The sequence below is a fragment of the Triturus cristatus genome, chromosome 12 (genome assembly GCF_964204655.1).
Source record: "Triturus cristatus chromosome 12, aTriCri1.1, whole genome shotgun sequence".
NCBI classification, from domain to species: Eukaryota; Metazoa; Chordata; class Amphibia; order Caudata; family Salamandridae; genus Triturus; species Triturus cristatus.
In genome coordinates, this window is record NC_140595.1 from 7,186,334 (window position 1) to 7,211,785 (window position 25,452).

Sequence of the window (25,452 nt, forward strand, 5' to 3'; positions counted from 1 at the left end):
TTTGTCTTGGAAGGCCGCTTTTCTGGTAGCCATTACATCGGCACGCAGAGTAAGCCTTACACTGTTTTTCACCATAACAAAGTGGTCTTAAGGGCGCATCCATCTTTTCTCCCTAAGGTAGTGTCTGATTTTCATATTAATCAGTCCATTTCCCTTCCTTCTTTTTTTCCGAATTTAGCGACCCCGTCTGAGCGGTCGCTGCATTCCTTGGACCTCAAGAAGGCAAGCCCGTCTGCGCCCGTCCGCGCCCGGACCGCGCCCAGCGCCCGAACCCCTGGCCCCCGCAACCCCTGCCTGACCTACGACTCCGCCACCCTCGCCAACCTCAACCCCGGCCGCACGCCGGGCTGCCACCGCGCCACCCCGAAACGAACCCACGGACCCTTCACCTGCAGCAACTGCCGCTTCACCTGCCAACGGACTCACACCGCTCCCGTCAAGAACGACTCCCCCGGAAGCAATCTCCACTGCATCCTGGTCAACACCCGATCCATCAACTCAACGAACCCTGACATCACCTTCCTCACCGAGACCTGGATGAACCCCTCCTCGGCACCCGACATCGCCATAGCCATCCCCGACGGCTACAAAATCATCCGGAAAGACCGCACCAACCGCACCGGAGGAGGCATCGCCATCGCACACAAAAGCTCCATCCGCATCTCGACCCACACCGACGACTCACTCCCCGACGCCAAACATCTCCACTTCACGATCCACAGCGACCCCAAGACCACCCTCAGAGGCACCCTCATGTACAGACCACCAGGACCTCGCACCAAGTTCAGCGAAGACATCGCAGACCTCGTCAACCCTCACGCACTCTCATCCACTGACTACATCCTCCTAGGAGACCTCAACATTCACCTGGAGAACCTCACCGACAACAACTCCACCGCCCTACTGGACAACCTCGCCAACCTGGGACTGAAACAGCTAGTCAACACCCCCACCCACTACGCCGGACACACGCTCGACCCCATCTTCTCCTCCAGCAAACACATCACCTTCAGCCACACCACCGAACTCAACTGGTCTGACCACAGCTGTGTCCCCTTCAGCTTCAAGAAGACCACCATGCACCACCACACCCAGCAACCACCAAGAAGACACTGGAATCGTATCCCCACTGAACAGCTCGCATCAACCCTCTCCCAGAACCAACCCACCAACACCACCGACCCCAACGAAGGCGCCAACAACCTCACAAGCTGGATCTCCGACTGCGCCAACCTCCTGGCCCCCCTGAAGACTCAAGCCAACACCAACAACCACAAGAAAAACTCCTGGTTCACCCCCGACCTCAAGGACTCCAAGAAAGAATGCCGCGCCCGCGAGAAGAAGTGGCGCCTCAACCAGACCGAGGAGAACATGTCAGCTCTCAAGGACGCCACCCGCCAACACCACCAACACCTCCGCGCCGCACGAAAAACAGCCTACCGGAACAGACTTGACAACAACGCCCACAACAGCAAGGAACTATTTTGCATCGTCAAAGAGCTCTCCAACCCGGACTCAGAAAACAACCCCATCCCTCCCTCACAAGACCTCTGCGACTCCCTTGCAACCTTCTTCCACCACAAGATCACCGATATATACAACAGCTTCACGACCACCAACGCGAACCCCCCCCCCGAAACCCGCCACCGACATCACCACCATCCTCACCTGGAGCCCAACCACCACCGAGGAGACCACCCGCGTCATGAACTCGATCCACTCCGGATCCCCATCGGACTCCTGCCCGCACCACATCTACAACAAGGCCGACAACATCATCGCACCACACCTCCGAGACGTCATCAACGCCTCCCTCACCACCGCCACCTTCCCGGAGAGCTGGAAACACGCAGAGCTCAACGCCCTCTTGAAGAAACCCACAGCAGACCCCACCGGACTCAAAAACTTCCGTCCCATCTCTCTCCTACCGTTCCCCGCCAAAGTGATTGAGAAAATCGTCAACGCTCAACTCACCAGCGCCCTGGACACCAACGACTCCCTCGACCCCACACAGTTCGGTTTCAGGGCCAACCACAGCACCGAAACCGCCCTCATCGCAGCCACGGACGACATCAGAGCCCTGACCGACAAGGGAGAAACCATGGCCCTCATACTCCTGGACCTCTCTGCAGCCTTCGACACGGTCTGCCACCGCACCCTGATACGCCGCCTCAGCAACGCCGGCATCAGAGGCAAGGCCCTGAAATGGATCGTCTCATTCCTCTCCGGAAGGACTCAGAGAGTCCGCCTGCCCCCTTCAGATCCACAGCCACGGAGATCATCTGCGGCGTACTTCAAGGATCCTCCCTCAGCCCCACTCTCTTCAACGTCTACATGACCCCCCTGGCGAACATCGCACGCAAACACGGACTCGACCTCATATCCTACGCCGACGACACCCAGCTCATCTTATCCCTCACCGACAACCCCACCTCCGCAAGGACCAGACTACATGACGGCATGAAGGAAGTAGCAAACTGGATGACAGACAGCCGGCTGAAACTGAACACAGATAAGACGGAGGTCCTCATCCTCGGCCCTACTCCCACCGCATGGGACGACTCCTGGTGGCCCCCCGCCCTAGGCAGCACTCCCCAACCCACCGACCACGCACGCAACCTCGGCTTCATCCTGGACTCATCCCTCTCCATGACCAGACAGGTTAACTCGGTGACCTCGGCATGCTTCAACACCCTCCGCATGCTCCTCAAAATCTTCCGCTGGATCCCCACCGACACCAGGAAGACCGTCGCCCTCGTCACCAGCCGCTTGGACTACGGGAACACTCTGTATGCCGGCATCACCACCAAGCTGCAGAGGAAACTTCAGCGGATCCAGAACGCTGCCGCACGACTCATCCTGGACATACCCCGCCACCACCACATCTCCGGACACCTGAAGAGACTCCATTGGCTCCCAGTCAACAAGAGGATCACCTTCAGACTCCTCACCCACACACACAAAGCCCTTCACAACCTCGGACCCAAACTCATCAACAACCGCGTCTCCTTCTACACTCCTCCGCGCACTCTACGCTCTACCGGACAGGCCCTGGCAGCCGTACCCCGCATCCGCAAAGCCACCGCCGGAGGAAGATCCTTCTCTTTCCTGGCAGCGAAGACCTGGAACTCTCTGCCCAGCCACCTTCGCGCCATACCTGATCACCTCTCCTTCAGAAGACAGCTCAAGACCTGGCTCTTCGAGCACTGACCCCCCCCCCCCCCACCAGCACCTTGAGACCCTTTATGGGTGAGTAGCGCGCTTTATAAATGCGAATGATTGATTGATTGATTGATACTTAAGTTCTACTTAGAAAGTACCAAGGGCATCAGGAATACAGATCAAGCTTCCCAGCCGCTAAGAGATCCATCTCCAGATGGATTGTGTCCTGCATTACCTTAGCTTACCAGCTGGCGAAAAGGCCCTTACCGGTGCCTCCTAAGGCGCATTCCACTAGAGGGAAAGTGGCCACTGTTGCCTTCTTGCATGACGTCCCAATGTCAGAGATCTGCAAGGCGGCAACCTGCAAATCGGTTCATACCTTTACGAGGCACTACTGCCTAGAATCTGATTCCAGGGCTGATGCTCAAGTAGGCCAGGCCTCCTTGAGGAATCTATTTGGGTAGCTTAGTTTTTTCTTTCTAAGCCTACTGATCATGTTTCTGTTTTTTTCCCCTTTGCCCGCAGGGAGATGAGGTGAGGCTCGCTATTCTATTCAGTGCTTATGACTATTGATGAGGATCCCCTGGAAGAGAAGGATTAGCTACTTACCTGTAATCCTAGTTCTCTTCCAGGGCTATCCTCATCAAAGTCATAAGCAGCCCTCCCGCCTCCCCGGGCAAAGGATGGTTATCTTTTGAAGATGTTGTTAACTCTTTGTGCCATGGCTTTTTCAGTCTCCGCAAAGAACAACTGACCTAACTGTCACCCCTGAGGCATGATGGGAAGCTGGGGGTCAGGTGTGCCTTAAAGGCACGGTGTCAGTTTATTGCTATGCAGCTACAAGTTAGCTTTTCAGTCTTTTTAGACTGGGTGTTTGCAATGCAGCCTGGGAGCTTCCTATGCTTTCAGTGATTTGTGAGGATTTCTACTGTGTGCTGAGCATTAAAACAGTTTCTAAAACAAGTTTTGCTATTGTTTCTCCTGTTTCTAATGCATGTTTTTCATGTATGGTAGAGAATCCTTATGGCATGATTCAGCTCTGGTGTTTAGTAGGCTGCAATTGCTTGTGTATATATATATATATATTCCGTCAAAGTTGCCCAAGCAAGCCTGGATGCACTCAGCTACTGTCGGTAGTTTATTAACCTGGCGACCAGCTGATTCACACCAGATTTAATGTGTCAATGCCCGACGCGTTTCAAAGTGTTAACTTCTTCCTCAGGGGCGGCTGCACAGAAATCATCAGGAAGCACCCAGCATGCCTTTTCATATTGTCCCCGCCCTTAGTGGGTGTGGCTTAGTGCCCAGGAGCATGCTGGATCATGTAGTTCCCTCGGTGGGTTCCGTCGATTTCATAGCGGTAATAGTTTTCGTACCCTTAGTAGGGCTCTGTGAGAAAGTGGCTCTGTATATACTGTTCCCTAATAGGTACAGGGTGTACAGAGTCCACAGTCCCCCAGAGGCTGATAGAGGTCAAAGTTAGGTATGACCTTACTCTCAAAAGTGGTAGCTTGGTCGAGCAGTAAGGCAGTACCAGAGGACAGTGTAAAGCATTTATTGTACACACTCAGTCAGCAAATGGTTTCACACACTCAATAACTGAACTCTAGGCCAATGGTTTGTATATATAAAATATATGCTTGTTTTATTTTTAGAACCACAAAGGGGGTAAAAATATACTTTCTCAGAATGAGAGGTTGAATATAAATACTTTTGTCTTAAGCAATAAATTTGTGTAAACAGTCACAGTTGGTTGCAATAAACAATCCTATTTCCTAAACATAACAATGCATTGAGCTCAATGGTAAATTCAGGTTATTTGTAATAAATTACTTTTCAGATTACTTTTGGAATTCCAGGTCTGGCTCCTAGAACCAGCCTTGGGTCAGTATTCAGAATCAAGTGATGAAAGTCGACTTAATAACTGTAATGATTTTTAAATAATATTTAGCTATTTCAAAAGTTAGCACTTAGAAAATACTTCAAAGAAAACGTTCAATGGATCTCTATGGCAAGAAATTCACATTGCAGGTAGAGTACTTTATCGTTACTTTAGTAATCCAGGACTGGGTGCCTAGACCCAGGACTGGGGTCCTTATCAAAAGCAGGTAAGTAATTTCGTTTGCAGAAATGGTACGATTTTAAAAGAATATTTCAAATTTGCAAAAATAGACACTTAGAAGAAATTTCACAGAAAAGCAGACAATGGTTTCCTATGGGAGAAAAATGAGTTAGAGGTAAGTATAGTTGTGAACACTTTTCAGGGTCAGGGCTGGGCACCAAGATCCAGCACTGGGAGCTCACCTGGGAGCAGGTGAGAAAATTCGTTTTTGTCACTTGGCTGATTTTTGGTGAATTTTTGCAGTTTTGAAAAGTTCACACTTAGAAGATTTTTGAAGAAAAAAGCCAGCCAATGTTACCCTATGAGGAAAATGAAGTTAGCGGTTTAAGGGTAAGTACTCGACTGGCAGAGTTAAAATTCCGGGCATGGACTCAGGGGTCCCCCAGTGTCAGGTAGGTACAGTTGGTTCACCCTCAGCGGTTTCAGAACGGCCGGGTGCAGAGAGAGTTAGGCCCAATGTTATCCTATGAGGGATAGGGGGGCCTTGGTTGGTGGCTGCTGTCTGGCAAGCCACGCGGCTGTGGGAGCTGGGCTCCTGGTCACTTACTCAGGGCAAGTGGGGAAGTAGGTTAGTGTAGAGAGGGCACTGCCAGGGCCACTCGGGCGGCTGGGTGCAGGGTGCTTTTGAGCCTTCGGGCGCTCAATGGAAATCAATGGGAATGTTCCGGTTTGGAAAAAGGCTGCAGGCTCGGGGACGAGGATGTTTCAGGTGCCACCACCACTTCGAGAGGTAAGTTGGGTAGTTGTAGGTTAGGTGGGTACCCCGGGATTGGGCACAGGGGGCCGCAGGGCGCCGGGTGCAGGGGTGCCTTTTGACGTCGGGAATCTTACCCTCTGGTTGATCGCGGCTGGGGTGGCACTTGGTTCTGAGGCTGCAGGCTTCCTCCGGGATGTCGAGGGGGGTCCTTGGGTGCCGGACTCGGGGTCACAGTCGCCGTGGGGTCGTCCTCAGGGTCTTTGTTCACTCCGGCACTGGCCAGGCTTGGCTGGTGCAGAGTGTGTTGGGTCCGCGGTTCCGGGCTGCTGCCAGGGGTTAAAAATAGGTTTCTTGAGTAGAGCCTCTACTCATGGGAGTCCCAGGGGCTTAGAGCCAAAAGGTAGCCAGGTCCTCCGGGGTTGGTGAGGTTGCTGGCCACGAGAGATGCCGCGCTGGTGCAGGTTCGAGAGTCGACAGGCCGGTAGGGCTGGGGCCTAAGCAGTTGATGTCTTCTTCTCTTTTTAGCAGCTGCAGGGCAGGTCTTTGTTCTTCTTGCTCTTCTTGTAATTTTCTATCTGGAATCTAAGGAAGGAAGGTTCAGGGTGCCCCTAAATACTAGATTTAGGGGCGTTACAGGTAGGTGAAGGCCAGGGACCAATGGGTCCTTGTCCTGGGGTGGGTACACCCCCTATCCTGCCTCTCTCCTGTGGGAGGGGGGCAGTAGCCTAATCCTGATAGGGTAGGGCCTCCCATCTTCAAGATGGCGAGAGCCCGGGGATGTGCTTCACCTCGCCTCCCCCACCTGAGGGGTGGGGTGGGCAGGCTGGCACATCCCCTGTCCTTGTATGGGGTTTCCGGCCAAGCTTCCCGCCAGAGTGGGGGGTTGCAGTGGCCTGGGGAAACTCCAAATGGCGGCCTGCCTTTGAAGCTTCCCTTTGCTCATCCTGGGGGAGGAAATTTCTCACCTCACCCAGGATGTGCATTGTTGCAGGCCCGGGAGAGCAGGGGCTCTCCCACCCAGGGGTCCAGCAACGTGTCTGCTGTGTGGCAGCCTGGGCAGCCTCAGAGCAGACGTGGATTGTAAGTTAGCTGTAAGGGGGCATCTCTAAGATGCCCTCTGGGGTGTTTAGTACATTAAATCTTACACTGGCATCAGTGTGGGTTCAATGTGCTGAGAAGTTTGATACCAAACTTCCCAGGCTTCAGTGGTGCCAATATGGTGCTGTGGAGCTCGTGTTTGACAAGCTCTCAGCACCATGTACTCTTAAATCACAGCACTGCACTTACAGTGCCCAGGAATGGACCCGGGTACTGTAGGGGCACAGGGCTCCTGCTCCTGTGCCCACACCATAGGCGTAATGCACCCAGCTAGAGGGGTGGCTGACATATGCCTTGGCAGTGTAGGTGATGGGCATGGTATACAGTGATGTGTGCCATGTCGACTCTTTGTTTTGTCCTGCACCCAGACACTCAGCCTGCAAGGGCAGTGTGTGTGTAAGGGTACAGGGCCTCTGAGGGTGGCACAATGAGTGCTGCAGCCCTTAGAGGCCTTCCTGGCCACAAGGCCCTGGGTACCTAGGGTACCATTTACTAGGGGCTGACATGTGGCTAGGGTTTGCCAATTTGGAGTTTGTGTGGTTTAAGGAAGGAACATAGGCCCTGGGCACCTGATTGGCAGGAACCCAGGGTACACTCAATCGAAGTTCATTCAGCAATTTAGCAAAATGTGGGGGCATACCATGCAAGAAAGATGGCACTTTCTCACAAAAGCCAGTCAATGTTACCCTATGAGGAAAATGAAGTTAGCGGTTTAAGGGTAAGTACTCGACTGGCAGGGTTGAAATTCCGGGCATGGACTCAGGGGTCCCCCAGTGTTAGGTAGATACAGTTGGTTCACCCTCAGCGGTTTCAGGACGGCCGGGTGCAGAGAGAGTTAGGCCCAATGTTATCCTATGAGGGATAGGGGGGCCTTGGTTGGTGGCTGCTGTCTGGCAAGCCACGCGGCTGTGGGAGCTGGGCTCCTGGTCACTTACTCAGGGCAAGTGGGGAAGTAGGTTAGTGTAGAGAGGGCACTGCCAGGGCCACTCGGGCGGTTGGGTGCAGGGTGCTTTTGAGCCTTCGGGCGCTCAATGGGAATGTTCCGGTTTGGAAAAAGGCTGCAGGCTCGGGGACGAGGATGTTTCAGGTGCCACCACCACTTCGAGAGGTAAGTTGGGTAGTTGTAGGTTAGGTGGGTACCCCGGGATTGGGCACAGGGGGCCGCAGGGCGCCGGGTGCAGGGGTGCCTTTTGACGTCGGGAATCTTACCCTCTGGTTGATCGCAGTTGGGGTGGCACTTGGTTCTGAGGCTGCAGGCTTCCTCCGGGATGTCGAGGGGGGTCCTTGGGTGCCGGACTCGGGGTCACAGTCGCCGTGGGGTCGTCCTCAGGGTCTTTGTTCACTCCGGCACTGGCCAGGCTTGGCTGGTGCAGAGTGTGTTGGGTCCGCGGTTCCGGGCTGCTGCCAGGGGTTAAAAATAGGTTTCTTGAGTAGAGCCTCTACTCATGGGAGTCCCAGGGGCTTAGAGCCAAAAGGTAGCCAGGTCCTCCGGGGTTGGTGAGGTTGCTGGCCACGAGAGATGCCGCGCTGGTGCAGGTTCGAGAGTCGACAGGCCGGTAGGGCTGGGGCCTAAGCAGTTGGTGTCTTCTTCTCTTTTTAGCAGCTGCAGGGCAGGTCTTTGTTCTTCTTGCTCTTCTTGTAATTTTCTATCTGGAATCTAAGGAAGGAAGGTTCAGGGGGCCCCTAAATACTAGATTTAGGGGCGTTACAGGTAGGTGAAGGCCAGGGACCAATGGGTCCTTGTCCTGGGGTGGGTACACCCCCTATCCTGCCTCTCTCCTGTGGGAGGGGGGCAGTAGCCTAATCCTGATAGGGTAGGGCCTCCCATCTTCAAGATGGCGAGAGCCCGGAGATGTGCTTCACCTCGCCTCCCCCACCTGAGGGGTGGGGTGGACAGGCTGGCACATCCCCTGTCCTTGTATGGGGTTTCCGGCCAAGCTTCCCGCCAGAGTGGGGGGTTGCAGTGGCCTGGGGAAACTCCAAATGGCGGCCTGCCTTTGAAGCTTCCCTTTGCTCATCCTGGGGGGAGGAGATTTCTCACCTCACCCAGGATGTGCATTGTTGCAGGCCCGGGAGAGCAGGGGCTCTCCCACCCAGGGGTCCAGCAACATGTCTGCTGTGTGGCAGCCTGGGCAGCCTCAGAGTAGACGTGGATTGTAAGTTAGCTGTAAGGGGGCATCTCTAAGATGCCCTCTGGGGTGCTTAGTACATTAAATCCTACACTGGCATCAGTGTGGGTTCAATGTGCTGAGAAGTTTGATACCAAACTTCCCAGGCTTCAGTGTTGCCAATATGGTGCTGTGGAGCTCGTGTTTGACAAGCTCTCAGCACCATGTACTCTTAAATGACAGCACTGCACTTACAGTGCCCAGGAATGGACCCGGGTACTGTAGGGGCACAGGGCTCCTGCTCCTGTGCCCACACCATAGGCGTAATGCACCCAGCTAGAGGGGTGGCTGACATATGCCTTGGCAGTGTAGGTGATGGGCATGGTACACAGTGATGTGTGCCATGTCGACTCTTTGTTTTGTCCTGCACCCAGACACTCAGCCTGCAAGGGCAGTGTGTGTGTAAGGGTACAGGGCCTCTGTGGGTGGCACAATGAGTGCTGCAGCCCTTAGAGGCCTTCCCTGGCCACAAGGCCCTGGGTACCTAGGGTACCATTTACTAGGGGCTGACAGGTGGCTAGGGTTTGCCAATTTGGAGTTTGTGTGGTTTAAGGAAGGAACATAGGCCCTGGGCACCTGATTGGCAGGAACCCAGGGTACACTCAATCGAAGTACATTCAGCAATTTAGCAAAAAGTGGGGGCATACCATGCAAGAAAGATGGCACTTTCTCACAGGCTCCGGTTGGAATACTGGTCCATTTATACCCCAACAGCAGTGCTGTATCAGTAGGGAATCGTTTCCCCCACAGCCTCTCTTGATTCGTTGAGATGGTGCAAACCGGCGCGGCACGGCTGCCGCGTATAGATTATCCGTCAAAGTTGCCCAAGCAAGCCCGGATGCACTCAGCTACTGTCGGTAGTTTATTAACCTGGCGACCAGCTGATTCACACCAGATTTAATGTGTCAATGTCCGTCGCGTTTCAAAGTGTTAACTTCTTCCTCAGGGGCGGCTGCACAGAAATCATCAGGAAGCACCCAGCATGCCTTTTCATATTGTCCCCGCCCTTAGTGGGTGTGGCTTAGTGCCCAGGAGCATGCTGGATCATGTAGTTCCCTCAGTGGGTTCCGTCATTTTCATAGCGGTAATAGTTTTCGTACCCTTATGTATAGCACCCTTATATATAGCACATATAATATAGTGTTTCCGGAGTCCCGCGCATGGGAATATTCTAATGCTTATGACTTTGATGAGGATACCCCTGGAAGAGAACTAGGATTACAGGCAAGTAACTAATCCTTTTGGTCTCTTTCTAGTGAAGTTCTTATTTGGACTCCAACACACTTTGGCAGGTTATACATTTTATGTGAACAAAGATTAATGCCGACCTCTTCTCAATCTATAAATATTACCAGTGTGTTCATTTTGTGTAGCGCTGTGGCCACACACTTCTCAGCATCTTTTTGAGAATGCTCATTACTCTGATTGCAGTTGGGTAGACACTATTGCTTTTTGCATTACCTAAATTGCCCTTACCTATGTGGATTCCATGTGTATGTTGCCTCTCCGCAGTACGGCTCCAGAGCTCTCAGCAGAATCCTTGCAGCTATCCTCCAGCAGGCAGAGAACAAAGTGCCTCCTCCCAAGAACTACCCTGGTGGGGACGCTGCTTTCTTCCTCGGTGAGAGAAGGACCCCCGATCTATGCAAGATAGTATGGTGATGTAATATGTGCCTGCGTCACGGTGCGTGTGGTGATGTAATGTGTGCCTGGGTCAAGGTGCGTGTGGTGATGTAATGTGTGCCTGTGTCACAGGGCATGTGGTGATGTAATGTGTGCCTGCGTCACGGTGCGTGTGGTGATGTAATTTTGTGCCTGCGTCACGGTGTGTGTGGTGATGTAATATGTGACTGCGTCACGGTGCGTGTGGTGATGTAATGTGTGCCTGTGTCACAGTGCGTGTGGTGATGTAATGTGTGCCTGCGTCACGGTGCGTGTGGTGATGTAATGTGTGCCTGTGTCACAGTGCGTGTGGTGATGTAATGTGTGCTTGCGTCATGGTGCAGTGCAGGCTGCTGTGTGCTGCAGTCTGTGGTCTACATTATGTGGCTGTAAAATCCCTGGGCTGCAACATGCTCGGTGTGGGCTGTAGTGTTTTAGAATGAAGCGTGTTTCAGTGCAGGCTGTTATGTGCTGTAGTCTGTGGACCTCATTATGTGATAGTGCAGTCCCTGGGCTGCAGCATACGGTGTGTGGGCTCTAGTGTGCTGACTGCAGTTTGCAGCTGACTTTACAGGCCATTGATACCTGTTTGTTCCTTTTCTTTTATTCCCAGAGATGAAGCAAGGCCTGATCTCTGTTGGAATCTGCTGCAGGGAGCCCAAATACAAATGTGTCACTGTGGAAAAGGGTAGGTGTGACTCGTCGCTCCTTCAGTCTTTGCCTGGTGTATCTGAAAGAAACACGTTAGTTAGATTCCTCACCTTAGAATATCCCCAGGCGTCAGACTGGATCCGGAAGATTTTTCGTCAGCAATACCCCTTGCGCGTCGCTAGGCGTCGTCTGCGGCTCCGCGTCCGTCGTCGGCGTCGTGCGCCGGGATGACGTCGTCGGAGTACTTAGACGCCGCCCTCGCGCGCTGACGTCAGTTCTTCTTTTTTCCGCGCCAGTAAGCGCAGATCCGGGAGAGCTACCCCTTTTAGTCTTTTTTGACTAAATCTTTTTGATCATTTTTGATCCCTGTCTGTCGACATCTGGTGCCGGTAGGATGCCTGGGTTCAAGGCTTGTGAAGACTGTCATCGACTGATGTCGGTGACCGATCACCACCGCCGGTGCCTCTATTGCTTAGGCCTCGACCACGACGCGGAGTCGTGCAACGACTGTCAGGCCCTGACTTCGAAGGCTAGGCGGGAGCGGTCCCGCAAGCTTCTCGAGCTTCGCCGCTCGGCTCCGCGTCGTGCGCGATCCCGGTCCAGGAGGAGGTCCAAGGATCGCTCGCGGAGCCCTAGCCGACGCCACCATCGATCGTCTGGCTCCAAGTCGTCGGGTAAGTCCAAACACTCAAAGAAGTCCAAGAGGCGACATCGCTCTTCGGACTCCCCTCGCCGGTCGCGCGACTCGGCCGAGGGTCCAAGTGGTTCCACCCCCGCGGCTCCGGCGGAGCCGCAGGTGCCGCGTCCGCCCCCATACCTTCCGGTCCCTGGGGCTGACGCGGCGCCGGCGGAGATCAGTGCCTTCCTCTCGGCCATGAGGAGCCTGGCCCCGCCGTCGACGCCCGCTGGCGCGCCTTCGGGCCCCGCGGGCTCGACTGGGCGACCTCGCGTGCCGGCGGCTCCGGCCCCGGCGCCGTCGACGACTCCGGTCTCGACGCCGCAGGTCCCCGCGGGGCCCATGCCTGGGCCCCAGTCGACGCCGGTTGACCTTGTCACTCCTCCACCGGCGCCGACGCCTGAACCACCGACGCCGTCACCGGCGCCGCCGACGCCGACGCCTGTGACGCCGACGCCCCAGTTTAGCCCTCATCCGGACCCGACGCCGGCACGGCGTCCGCCGACGCCGCATCCGACGCCGCTAGAGACCTACCATCTCTACAGTCCGGTTCCGATCATTCCTCCTGTTTATCAGGAATCGGAAGAAGGGGGCGACTGGGAGGGGTTCGAGGACCCTCTGGCTGTTCAGTCACAGCTTTCTCAGGACTGGGCAGATGAGCTGGGGGAGGCCAGCGGGCTGGACACCTCGCCAGACGCTGGATTCACTTCTCCTCCGACCGTGGCTTCGGAGGAGGGTGCAGCATTTTCTGTGGTGCTGCGCAAGGCGGCTGAGGCCCTTGGGCTCGAGTTGCCTGCCGTGGCTGTGAGGACCAACATCCTCACTGAGGTGCTTCAAACCTCAGCAAGCTCCACTGAGCCTCTGCTGCCGTTTAACGAGGCCCTCACTGACGTTCTGCAGGGCACCTGGTCCAAGCCCTCCACAGTTCCTCCTGTGGATAGGAACGTTGCCAGGCGCCACCGCCCTGCTCCGGGCGACCCCAGCTTCCTGTCCCAACACCCCACCCCCGAGAGTCTGGTTATCCAGGCCTCTACTTCCCAATCCTCCTTCCCGACCGCTCCGCCGGACCGGGATTCCAAGAGACTCGAGCAGTTTGGCAAGAAACTGTTCTCGTCCCTTAGTTTGGGCCTGCGGTCTTTAAATACCGCCTGTCTCTTGGACCGTTATTCCCATTCTCTGTGGGATACGGTGGAGGACGTGCTGCCCCTGTGTCCGGAGGAGGTCCGGACGCGTCTTTCCCAGGCTCTGGCCGATGGGAGGGATGCAGCACGGCACGCCATAAGATGTGGGCTTGACACCACGGACTCGCTAGGTCGGGCGATTTCCACCACGGTGGCGCTCCGCCGCCACGCCTGGATGCGGTCCACGTCCTTTTCCGGGGATGTCCAGAACACCCTCATGGACATGCCCTTTGATGGCACTCGCCTGTTTGGTGAGAAGGCGGACAGTGCGCTGAACCGCTTTAAGGACTCCCGGGCTACGGCCAAGTCCTTGGGCCTCTCGGCTCCGCGGGCGCACACCTCCGCTTTTCGCCCCTTTCGTGGCCAAGGAAGGGGCGCCTCCTCACGTCCGCAGAGCCACCAGCCGCAGAACCAACCTGCGCGCGGTCGCGGACGTGGCTTCCGCCGTGGCGGAAATGGAGGCCGACGTGGTCAGCCCACATCCACCCCGGCAGCATCCGCCTCAAAGCCTTCCTAGTCCGAGCTTTCAGGCCCATACCACGCCAGTGGGCGGCAGAGTTCGCCATCACCTGCTCCACTGGCGGTCCATCACATCGGACAGGTGGGTGCTGCAAATCGTCCGAAGGGGCTACTCCCTCCCCTTCGAGACGACCCCTCCAGCCATGCCACCACAACACCACCGTATCTCGGGGGATCATTTGGATCTTCTCCGCGAGGAAGTTTCGGCTCTCCTGGCCAAGGGGGCCGTCGAGCGCGTTCCGAGTCCAGAAGTAGGTCGTGGTTGTTATTCCCACTACTTTCTGGTTCCCAAGAAGGGCAAGGGGGGCCTGCGCCCTATCTTGGACCTCCGGAACGTCAATGCCTTCCTCCGAAAGGAAAGGTTCAAGATGCTAACGTTGGCTCAGGTTTTAGCTGCCCTAGACCCTGGAGACTGGATGGTAGCGTTGGACTTGCAGGACGCATATTTCCATATCCCCGTCCTGCCGGCCCACCGGCGTTACCTGCGGTTCACGGTGGGCCAAGAGCACTTTCAGTTTACCGTGCTCCCCTTCGGCCTCACCAGTGCCCCTCGGGTGTTCACGAAAGTGATGGCGGTGGTCGCAGCTCATCTGCGCAGATCAGGGGTCCCAGTCTTCCCCTATCTCGACGACTGGTTGTTGAAGGCGGGCTCGCCCCAGGCAGTCGTCTCCCACCTCCAGACTACGGCGGATCTCCTGCATTTGCTGGGGTTTTCCATCAACGTGCCGAAGTCACACTTGAGTCCCTCTCAGAAGCTCCTCTTCATCGGAGCGGTTCTCGATTCGGCGCAGTTCCGGGTCCATCCACCGGAACAGCGGGTCCGGGATATACAGGCCCTGATTCCCATCTTTCGGCCTCTATCCCGGGTTTCGGTCAGGCTAGTGTTGCGGCTTCTGGGGCTGATGGCCTCCTGCATCCTACTAGTGCATCACGCCAGGCGGCGCATGCGGGCTCTGCAGTGGGACCTGAAGTTTCAGTGGGCCCAGCATCACGGCAACCTGTCCGACCATGTCTTGATCTCGGAGGGCACTGCACAGCAGCTGCAGTGGTGGCTCACGGACCGCGAGTGGGTCAAGGGCAAGAGCCTCTCCCTTCCCCAACCGGAGCATGTCGTAGTGACGGATGCGTCCCTCTTGGGTTGGGGTGGCCATATGGGAGAGGCGGAGATCAGAGGCCTCTGGTCTCCGGCGGAGTCTCGTCTCCACATCAACCTGTTGGAGTTGAGAGCGATCCGGCTTGCACTGAAAGCCTTCCTTCCCTCTGTCAGGGGAAGTGTCGTGCAGGTGTTCACGGACAACACCACCGCCATGTGGTACTGCAACAAACAGGGCGGGGTGGGGTCGTGGACCCTTTGTCAGGAGGCTCTGCGCCTCTGGACATGGCTGGAACACCAGGGCGTCACCCTGGTGGTTCAACATCTGGCGGGCTCTCTGAACGCCAGAGCAGACGAACTCAGCCGCCGGTGCATGATGGATCACGAATGGCGTCTGAACTCCGAAGTGGTGCAAGGCCTCTTTCAGCAGTGGGGAGAGCCTTGGTTAGATCTATTCGCCACCGAAGAGAACGCGCAATGTCAGCAGTTCTGCGCGTTGGAATTTCCAAGGCGGCACTCGCTCGGCGACGCTTTTCGTCACGAGTGGAGTTGCGGTCTGTTGTACGCCTTTCCGCCTATACCACTTCTGCCCAGAGTGCTGAAGAAGATCAGGCGCGACCGGGCCCAAGTCATCTTGGTGGCTCCGGATTGGGCACGAAGATACTGGTATCCCGAGCTACTCAGTCTGTTGACCGATCCCCCGATACGTCTGCCCCTTCGGGAGGATCTTCTGTCGCAGCAGCAGGGGACGGTCCTCCACCCGAACCTGTCCAGCCTCCACCTCCATGCGTGGAGATTGAGCGGCGGCAGTTGATGCCATTTGACTTGCCTCCTGAAGTCTGTGATATCATTCTGGCAGCCAGGCGTCCCTCCACGAAGTCGGTATACGCCTGCCGGTGGAACAAATTTGTGGCATGGTGCACAGCAAAGGCTGTGGATCCCCTTTCCGCCCCTCTTTCTGAGGTTCTCCTCTTCCTTCTTTCTCTGGCCCGGCAGGGCTCTGCCCTGGGCACCCTGAAGGGTTATCTTGCTGCCATCTCCGCCTTCTTGCGGCTTCCTGATCAGCCTTCTCTTTTCAAGTCCCCTGTGGTTACACGCTTTCTCAAAGGCATTACACACACGTTCCCTCCTGTCCCTTTTGTAATGCCTCAGTGGGACTTGAATCTGGTATTGACCTTCCTGATGTGCGCTCCCTTCGAGCCTCTTCACAATTGCCCTCTTCGTCTTCTAACTCTAAAGACTGCTTTTCTGGTAGCCATCACCTCGGCTAGACGGGTGAGTGAGCTCCAGGCTTTATCTTCAAAGCCTCCTTTCCTATCTGTTCATCCGGACAAGGTTGTCCTTCGGCCTCGTCCCTCCTTTCTTCCTAAAGTGGTGACTCCTTTTCACCTTGGGCAGTCTGTCACCTTGCCCACCTTCTTTCCGCCTCCGCATCCTTCCAAAGAGGAAGAGAGGCTCCACCGTCTGGACCCAAAACGTGCGCTCTCCTTTTATCTGGACCGCACAAAACAGTTCCGGGTGGACGACCAGCTTTTTGTTGGGTACGTGGGCGCTAAGAAGGGGAAAGCTGTGCACAAACGAACCATCTCTCGGTGGGTCGTTTTGTGTATAAAAATCTGCTATTCCTTGGCTAAAAAGGACCCTCCTGTTGGGCTGCGCGCCCATTCTACTCGGGCCACGGCGGCTACTACTGCCTTGGGACGGGGAGTCCCTTTGCAGGACATCTGTCAGGCGGCGACGTGGGCTTCTCTACACACGTTTGCCAGGCATTATTGCCTTGACAGCCAAGTCCGGAGGGATGGCTTCTTTGGCCGTTCTGTCCTCCAGGACTTTCTGGTGTGATCTTGGTTCGCAGACCCACCACCGGGGATGGTATTGCTTGGGTGTCTATTCTAAGGTGAGGAATCTAACTAACGTGTTTCTTTCAGATGAACAAGTTACTAACCTTCGGTAACGATGTATCTGTAAGAAACATTAGTTAGTTAGATTCCTCACCGACCCTCCCATCCTCCCCGTTCTGCGAACTGACATCTAGGGTTAAGGTTGTCCTTTCAGGCCCCTAGATTTTATTTTTGGCACCAGTGTCGGTCTTTGCATGGCTCTGCGTTCCTGGCGCGGAAGGCTATGTACAAGAACTGACGTCAGCGCGCGAGGGCGGCGTCTAAGTACTCCGACGACGTCATCCCGGCGCACGACGCCGACGACGGACGCGGAGCCGCAGACGACGCCTAGCGACGCGCAAGGGGTATTGCTGACGAAAAATCTTCCGGATCCAGTCTGACGCCTGGGGATATTCTAAGGTGAGGAATCTAACTAACTAATGTTTCTTACAGATACATCGTTACCGAAGGTTAGTAACTTGTTCTTTTTGACTATCAACTTTGACCTTTGTTCATCAGTTAGCTGTTAAACTTGCAATCTCACTGACCACTCCTCTTGTTACCTGACTCCCACATTGTCTCTCTCTGCCTTTTCGACAGTCTCTTACTTACCACAGTTACCGCCCTCCCCTCTCACATGGCCTGTCACACTAGTCCCACCTTTCCCTCTCCCCTGTATTTCATAGATGTGTTCCCTCTCCACAATGGCAACGCCCTGTTCATCCTTTCAAGATTTCGAGACTCTAAATCTGGCGGTTCCCTTTCAACTGTCACAGACTCCAAAGCTCTCTAAACGTGCCGTAAAAGATTGTAAACACTTGAAGATGAATAAATAATCTCCATCTAAAGCACAAGTTGAGCAAACAAACACCGATGTGGCTAGCTGAAAACAGACCTTCTCTTCTTTACCCACACTAAACCCCAGGACTACTCCATCTCCTTGAGATTTGCTGCTGCTCATAAATTAAAATCCCTCTGGACACTGGGTCGCCGCCGCCCCGTTCTCACCATCCAAAGACATCAATATTTGCACCCGTCTGATCACTACAGATCCATTTCTCACTTCTGGCTGAAAACACTACATTTTTCATCACAAATGCAAAGCCACATGGATTCGAGATAATGAGTCTTAACCCAGAACTTGAACCTTCAGTTAAATACATTGTGAAGATAGCGTTTACGGTCACTCAGACGCTGCCTGCGGTCAACGGCTACAAATGTATCACTTTAATACCAAGGATAACATTCAGTGCTGTAGGAAATCCACCTTTTCAGCGTGGTCACCCCATATTGTTTGGCTTTTGCTGGACTATTTTTGCTATCTTTAGAATTCTGTGCACTTTTCCCTTGCTAACCTGTAGTAAAATCCCTGTGCCCTCCTTTAAACACGGTCAAATTGGAATTGTCCTAATTGGTATATTTAACTTACATATAAGTCCCTAGTATATGGTACAAGATCCCCAGTGCCTGGAAGTTAAACTCCACTACTGAACTATAACAGCTATTGTGCCATCCACTACAGTTGTAGTGTGAAACATGACATTAGGCCTCCCATTGTAGCTGGATTTTGACAGAATAAAAACTGCAGTTTGACATGTCAAACAAACCCTTTGGCCGGCCAGGACTTCTTTTTAAAATATGAATAATTCATCCCTATGTAGGCCTCGTCTCCCCCAAGGCAGAGTGCATGGTACTTAAAAGTAGGACATGTAGAAATTTAAAGTTCATGTCCCTACAGTGACTAGCACACAAAAGCTATAATTTACTGTGGCAGGCCTAGCTGTCCTATGTAGAAAACCAAAGAGATAGAAAATCCTAATAGTGTATCTCGGGAATGGGACTTGCTAGAAAAATAATTAAACAACTATTTTTAGTAGTTTTAAAAATCCAATTCAATGGTGGAGTTTGATTTTGATTGAATACTAGTAGATATTAAGGAAAAAATATGTTCGAGGCATATAAGCTGCAGATTACACACTTTGCATAGATCACCATCTGGTGTTGGGCCCGGATGTTTGCAGTTTGTTTTTCCTCTTGGAAAGTCTTTGGAAGTCACGAGGTCGGTGACTCCTCCTTTGGATCGTATTGCGCATGGGTTTCGGCTCCATCCTCCGATTGTTTTTTTCCGCCATCGGGCGCGGATGTAATCTTCGCGCTCCGGTTCCGAACAGCTTCCAGTTCGACGATACACGCGCAATACTCACCCCAATCGCTGTATTGTTTCGATCACGATCTCTTCAATCAACGCGCCTTCCCATCGATGCAAACCTTCGATTCCAGTCGTCGACGGCGGCCTTCGGGCCTGCCCAGGCTCCGGTCCCGGCTCATGGAAAGAACTCCATTTAAAAAGTGCCCTCGATGTGGGTCCAAATTTCCCCACACCGATCTTCATGAGGTATGCAACCTTTGCCTCTCCCCTGAACACGAGGCTCGAGACTGTCCGGCCTGTAAGTCTTTCCGGTCCAAAAAGACTTTCCGGGACCGAAGAGCCAGAAGGAACATGGCACACTCCTCGACGTCCATTCCAGTCGACATCTTCGGAGACGACATCGACGATCCGGAAAATCATCGCATCGAAGAGGACCTCGTCAGCGCTTCCGAGGGCAACGAGTCAGATGTGGAGGACATCACTCCGGCGCAGAGGGTCGTGAGTACCAATCTACCCCCTCCCACACCCGCGCAGACACCCAAAAAGGCTTCGGTCACGCCTTCGCCTCCGGGCCTAGGCAAAACCAGAGACACTGCTTCAGACACCCCACCTTCGGGCCCGGTGAAGAAGCCAAGTAAGCCTTCAGGCGGCTCGGGCTCGAGCCAGCCTATCAGCGGTGCCGAGAAACACACTTCGGCACGAAAAAGAAACCGGCCTCCATCTCGACACCGAGCTCCCCACTGAAGCGAATCGTTCTCCTACTCCGTCTCTAGACGATGATGATCAGGGGGACCCATATGATGATACAGGGGATGTGCCACAAGACCCCACCCCTCCAGGATCTCCAGATCCATGGGACGATTACAATATACCAGATATCCCCAACGTCACACAAGACGATATTTACCCTTCTAGACCATCTCCACCAGAAGATTCATTAGGGTTTAACCATCTTCTGCAAAGGGCAGCACATTATCACGGGGTGGACTTGCATACCGACCCCGTGGAGGGAGATTTCCTCCTAGACACATTCGATACTTCACATAGGTCCACCTCCATATTGCCCATGCTCAAAGGGGGGTGGTAAAGCATGCGGCAGAAGTTTTTAAAGATCCAGTTAGAGCCAGAGTCCTTAACCCACGTATTGAAAAGAAATACAAACCTGCTCCCTCAGATCCCTCTTACATCAGAGGACCAGCGCCACTAGATTCCTTAGTGGTTTCTACGGCACGTAAAAGGGCAAACTCACAAGCGTCAGGTGATGCACCACCACCTGACAGGGAGTCAAAACTGCTAGATGCATCAGGCAAACGCACAGCATCCCAGGCCGCCAACATTTGGCGTATAGCAAACACTCAGGCACTGCTGGCCAGATATGACAGGGCTCATTATGACGAATTAGAAAGCATAATGCACCATCTCCCTGAAAAATATAAAAGTAGAGCCAACGAGTTAATTCAAGAGGGTAAAACAATCACAAAAACCTCTATACGTTGTGCCCTAGATGCAGCAGACACAGCCTCCAGGGCCATCAACACCAGCGTCCTTCTCCGTCGCCATGCTTGGTTAAGGGTATCTTGTTTTAAACCAGAAGTACAAGCCTCCATCCTTAACCATCCCTTTGACCAGGAACATCTATTCGGGCCAAAGGTGGATGAGGCCTTAGAAAAGATGAAAAAGGACACGGATACTGCAAAATCCATGGGGACCTTACAGTCTCACCCACCCAGACGCTCCTTTCGCCGCTTCTCCTTTCGGAGTGCATCCAGAGGCTACTCCTCAGACACAGCGTCCACATCGTACAAATCCCCTACTCAGACCACCTTTACAAAAGGTTACCAAAGAGGCGGCTACAGGGGTAACAACAACAAGGGCAGAGGTAAAACAAACAACGCCCGTTCTGCCACACCTACTACCCAATGACTTTCCCCCGCTCCCCCCAGACCATTCCACTCCGGTCGGGGGCAGACTCCAAAATTTCCTTCATGTCTGGGAGACCATCACCTCAGACAAATGGGTGACCGAAATAATTCGGTCAGGCTACTGCCTGGAACTAACATCTACCCCCCCAAACATTCCACCCAGGCAACGCCCAATGTCACAAGAACATTCAACATTACTAAAGCAGGAGGTAATCTCCCTCCTACAATAACAGGCAATAGAACTCGTTCCTGTCAGTCAACAAAATATAGGGGTTTACTCCCTATATTTTCTAATACCAAAAAGGGACGAGACTCTATGACCTATTCTAGATCTCCGGCCCCTAAACACATCCATACACTCAGACCATTTTCACATGGTAACGCTTCAGCAGGTACTTCCGCTCCTCTCCCAGATCAACTTTCTCACCACACTGGACTTGAAAGACGCATACTTCCACATTCCAGTACACCACGCTCACAGAAAGTACCTCAGTTTTGTAGTGGACGGACAACACTACCAATTCAAAGTGCTCCCGTTCGGAGTCACAACAGCACCACGGGTATTCACCAAATGCCTAGCGGTGGTGGCGGCACACCTGAGAAGACAGCACATTCACGTCTTCCCATACTTGGACGATTGGCTGATAAAAGCCACTTCATACAAACAATGTGTACACCACACCGCCACCACAATCCAACTACTTCACCAACTAGGCTTCACTGTAAACCACCAAAAGTCCCAGCTAACACCATCCCACATAAAACAATACCTTGGTGCCACCATAGACACCTTAAAAGCAATAGCCTACCCCAATCCGGCCAGGATTGCAAGCATTCAGGCTTTGCGATAAAAATTCATACCTCAACACTACCTTCCAGCACGAGTGTTCATGCAACTAATAGGGATGATGGCCTCTTGCATTTTTATAGTGCCCCACGCAAGACTCCAGCTGCGTCCTCTCCAAGAGTGCTTAGCGCGCCAATGGAACCAGGCCCAGGAGCAACTGACAGATCTGGTGTTGGTAGACGGTCGCACCCATCGCTCTCTGCAGTGGTGGAACACCACAAACCTTTCCAAAGGTCGACCGTTCCTGGACCCGGTTCCCCAGATAATACTAACAACGGACGCATCGCTCTCTGGCTGGGGAGCTCACCTATTACACCTTCGCCGCCAGATACCCACACCCATTGTCCAAAGGAAATGCGATATGCATGAACTGGTCAGGCAAATTTGTGCACGCCTTTCCGCCTCTCCCACTCATTCCATTAGTGGTGCGAAAACTACAACAGCACTCCCTCACACTAATCCTAGTAGCTCCAACGTGGGCCAGACAACCGTGGTACACCACGCTGCTGGAACTCTCGGTAGTACCACACCAAAAGCTACACCTCTCACCATGCCTCCTAACCCAGAACCATGGAGAGATCAAACCCCCGGACCCGGCTCAGCTCAACCTTGCGATCTGGCTCCTGAAATCCTAGAATTCGGGTACCTAAATCTTCTGTTTGTCTCTTTCTCTCCACCACACAAGGGCAGCCCCATCTCAAAATCAGGGATAGCTAGGTGGATTGTAAAATGCATCCAGATTTGCTGCCACAAAGCAAAACGAACGCTTTCCGTTCCCCCTAAAGGCCATTCTACACGAAAGATAGGGGCTTCCATGGCATTTCTAGGGAACATCCCATTAGACAATATCTGCAAAGCAGCTACATGGTCAACAGCGCACACTTTCACCAAACACTATTGTGTAGATGTGCAAACTAAGTAACAAGCTAGTGTGGGCCAGGCTGTACTTAAAACACTATTACAAACCACTGCAACAGATACCGGTGGTCGCCGCTAAGGTTGGGAACTGCTATATAGTCTAGGCAAAGTGTGTAATCTGCAGCTCATATGCCTCGAACGGAATATGCTACTTACCTGTATGCATCTGTTCTTGGCATGTAGAGCTGCAGATCTACACACGCCCACCCGCCTCCCCGGCTACCTGTATCTGTTCCAGTTTATCTTACTTAGATACAACACACATGGGTTTCTTCACTGTTATTACTACACTCCATCTTTCCCTGCTGACGAAAAATCTGAGGATGGAGCCGAAGCCCATGCGCAATACGATCCAAAGGAGGAGTCACCGACCTCGTGACTTACAAAGACTTTCCAAGAGGAAAAACAAACTGCAAACATCCGGGCCCAACACCAGATGGCGATCTATGCAAAGTGTGTAGATCTGCAGCTCTACATGCCAAGAACAGATGCATACTGGTAAGTAGCATATTCCTTTTAGAAAGTTACCTTTACTCTGCCTTAAGTTCCTGGAGGCTAAATCTGCATTTACTCTATAAGTTCTGTCAGCCAGGGATTAGCATTTGAGTAGGAGTGAAAAAGGTGTGAAAGGCCTCCCAGGAGCAAACGATCGGCAGACACGAATGGGAAGAGATGACTTCTCTGAACTTCCCACAATATGCAGGGTGAGCGATGCGTGCATCCTTTTTGACATTACAGTGTCAATTCCTGCTTGGCAGGTCTGCTGGGTTTACATATAACCCTTGGGGCACACTTGATAGGAAGGGAAACTGGATGCCACAGCAATTCCTCTGCACCCATTGTCTTTTAAATGAAAACCCTACGTTTCTTCTACCTGGCTAATGTCTCTGGGTTTATTGTGGGCACAGTCACTTTCTCAAACTGGATTTTACAGTTAAATGTGGGAGCACTCTAGGCTTGCTATAGTACATCCCCTGCCCCCATTAGTATGGCCAAATAACTTTACCATCTTGAAAATGCTCCGAGTAAGTAGGGGTGGCCCTGGGAAATGTTACCCCATAGGTTAGTATGTGCTCATGATTCATTCCCTCCCACTAGTTGTATAACGGAACCACGAGTCCCTAAACCATGCATACATTAACGTGGTCTTAACAAAAACCACGTCTTTACCACACATGCCTTTACAATGAACTTCGTTGTAAAGGCAAGATTATATGTGTGGTAAAGATCTTACCCCAGCCACTGCCCTGAGCTCTAAAACCCAGCCCAATCCTTGCAATCTATCTGCACTAAAAACTACCCCAATCTCCCACCCTAAGCCCTAAAACGCAGCCCAGACCAGAAAATTACCCCTACCCTAGCTCCCTCCGCCTTGAGCCATAAAACTCTCCCCCAGTCCTGAAAACTGCCCCTTCCCACACCCTGAGTCCTAAAACTTGGCCCGCAGCGCAAAAAACGAACCCGAACCCAGCCACCCTACCTGAGCCATAAAACCGGCCCCCAGCCCTTAAAATGACGCCGACATGTACCCCCCCCCCACCCTCCACATCCCTACTTAATAAGACGCATGCTGACCCTTCCTCTCCCTGTCCTTCCGGTTCCTCTCCCTGCCATCCGCTCTGCATCTAGAGCACTGACTGCCTTAACCATGGAGAAGTGTGATTAAGGCATATGCGTGGTTAAGGAAAGCGCTGTTCCGCTTGCGCAGGAACGGCACGCGCGGTTAAGCTGCGTTGTAAAGGCCGTTTCCCCCTCCCACTAGCTTGTGCCGGGTATAAATGTGGCATCTCCAGGCACCCACTTCAGAACACTCCTGGACCTGAGGAGGATCAGAAGAAGACGGAACCTGCTGTCTGCGACTTGAGAAGAGCCCTGAAGGACTGGACCTGCTCTCTTCTGTTGTACTCAGGACAAAAAAGTGGACACCAAGGGTCGTAAGGCTGATCTCCAGCGACACAACATGGTACAATAGGCCTTTCCTGCAATTGCCAGATGAGCAGTGGCAACTCCACCTGATCTGGGTCCTCCTGTTGTTCTCTGCCTTACACCGTATTAGTCTTTAGCTGCCTCCTCAGAGGTCCTGCGAGGGCTTTAGAAGTGCTCTCCTCTTGCATATATGAACTTATAGCACTAAAGTTCGAAGGCAGAATCTTTGATCAGGATGAACCTGGCTGGTGTATCCAAATTGTGCCGAGGTTCATGTCTACCACGACCATTGACTAACATTGGCGCTTAATGCTTCTAGGCGAAATTCTGACTCAGAATTAAAGAATGTGCCTCTCCGGTTCCCTTCATTAGAATTTTGTCATTTTTGTCTCATTTTGTTGATTGAGTTTTACTCTTTGTTTTCCAATTTGGTTTGGTATTTTTATTGTTTTGCATTTCAACGTTATTACTGTTTTAGCGCTGCATATATACTTTATACGTTGCCCTAGATTAACCCTGCCTGCTCGGTGCCATCGACACCAGGGGGCTGAGCTTAGGTTCATTCATTGACTTTGAGGGTCACCCTGGCAGGGGTTGTGATTATTCCTTGAGGTTGGTACTCACCCCTCCAACTAATAACCCAGTTTCTTACAAGAACAAACCTCTAGATTTGGGATAATGCAAAGCATGTGTTTCTAGAAAAGCTTGAAGCAGCATAATGATTGTTCCAGGTAAGTAACTTGTTCCTTGCCTCCCATTAATGCTGTCTTGTGTTCTCCCC

The 25,452-nt window shown here is 53.1% G+C and overlaps 1 protein-coding gene across 5 annotated transcripts in view; it reads left to right on the top strand.

Moving 5' to 3' along the window:
• Window positions 1-25,452, top strand: part of SBNO2 (strawberry notch homolog 2) — a 502,221-nt gene that overhangs the window by 391,973 nt on the left and 84,796 nt on the right. For all 5 annotated transcript variants that reach the window (XM_085639189.1, XM_085639190.1, XM_085639191.1 and 2 more), the window contains 2 exons: window positions 10,760-10,868; window positions 11,523-11,597. In XM_085639189.1, the coding sequence (XP_085495315.1) occupies window positions 10,760-10,868; window positions 11,523-11,597 (184 nt within the window). The remainder of the gene's footprint in view (window positions 1-10,759; window positions 10,869-11,522; window positions 11,598-25,452) is intronic.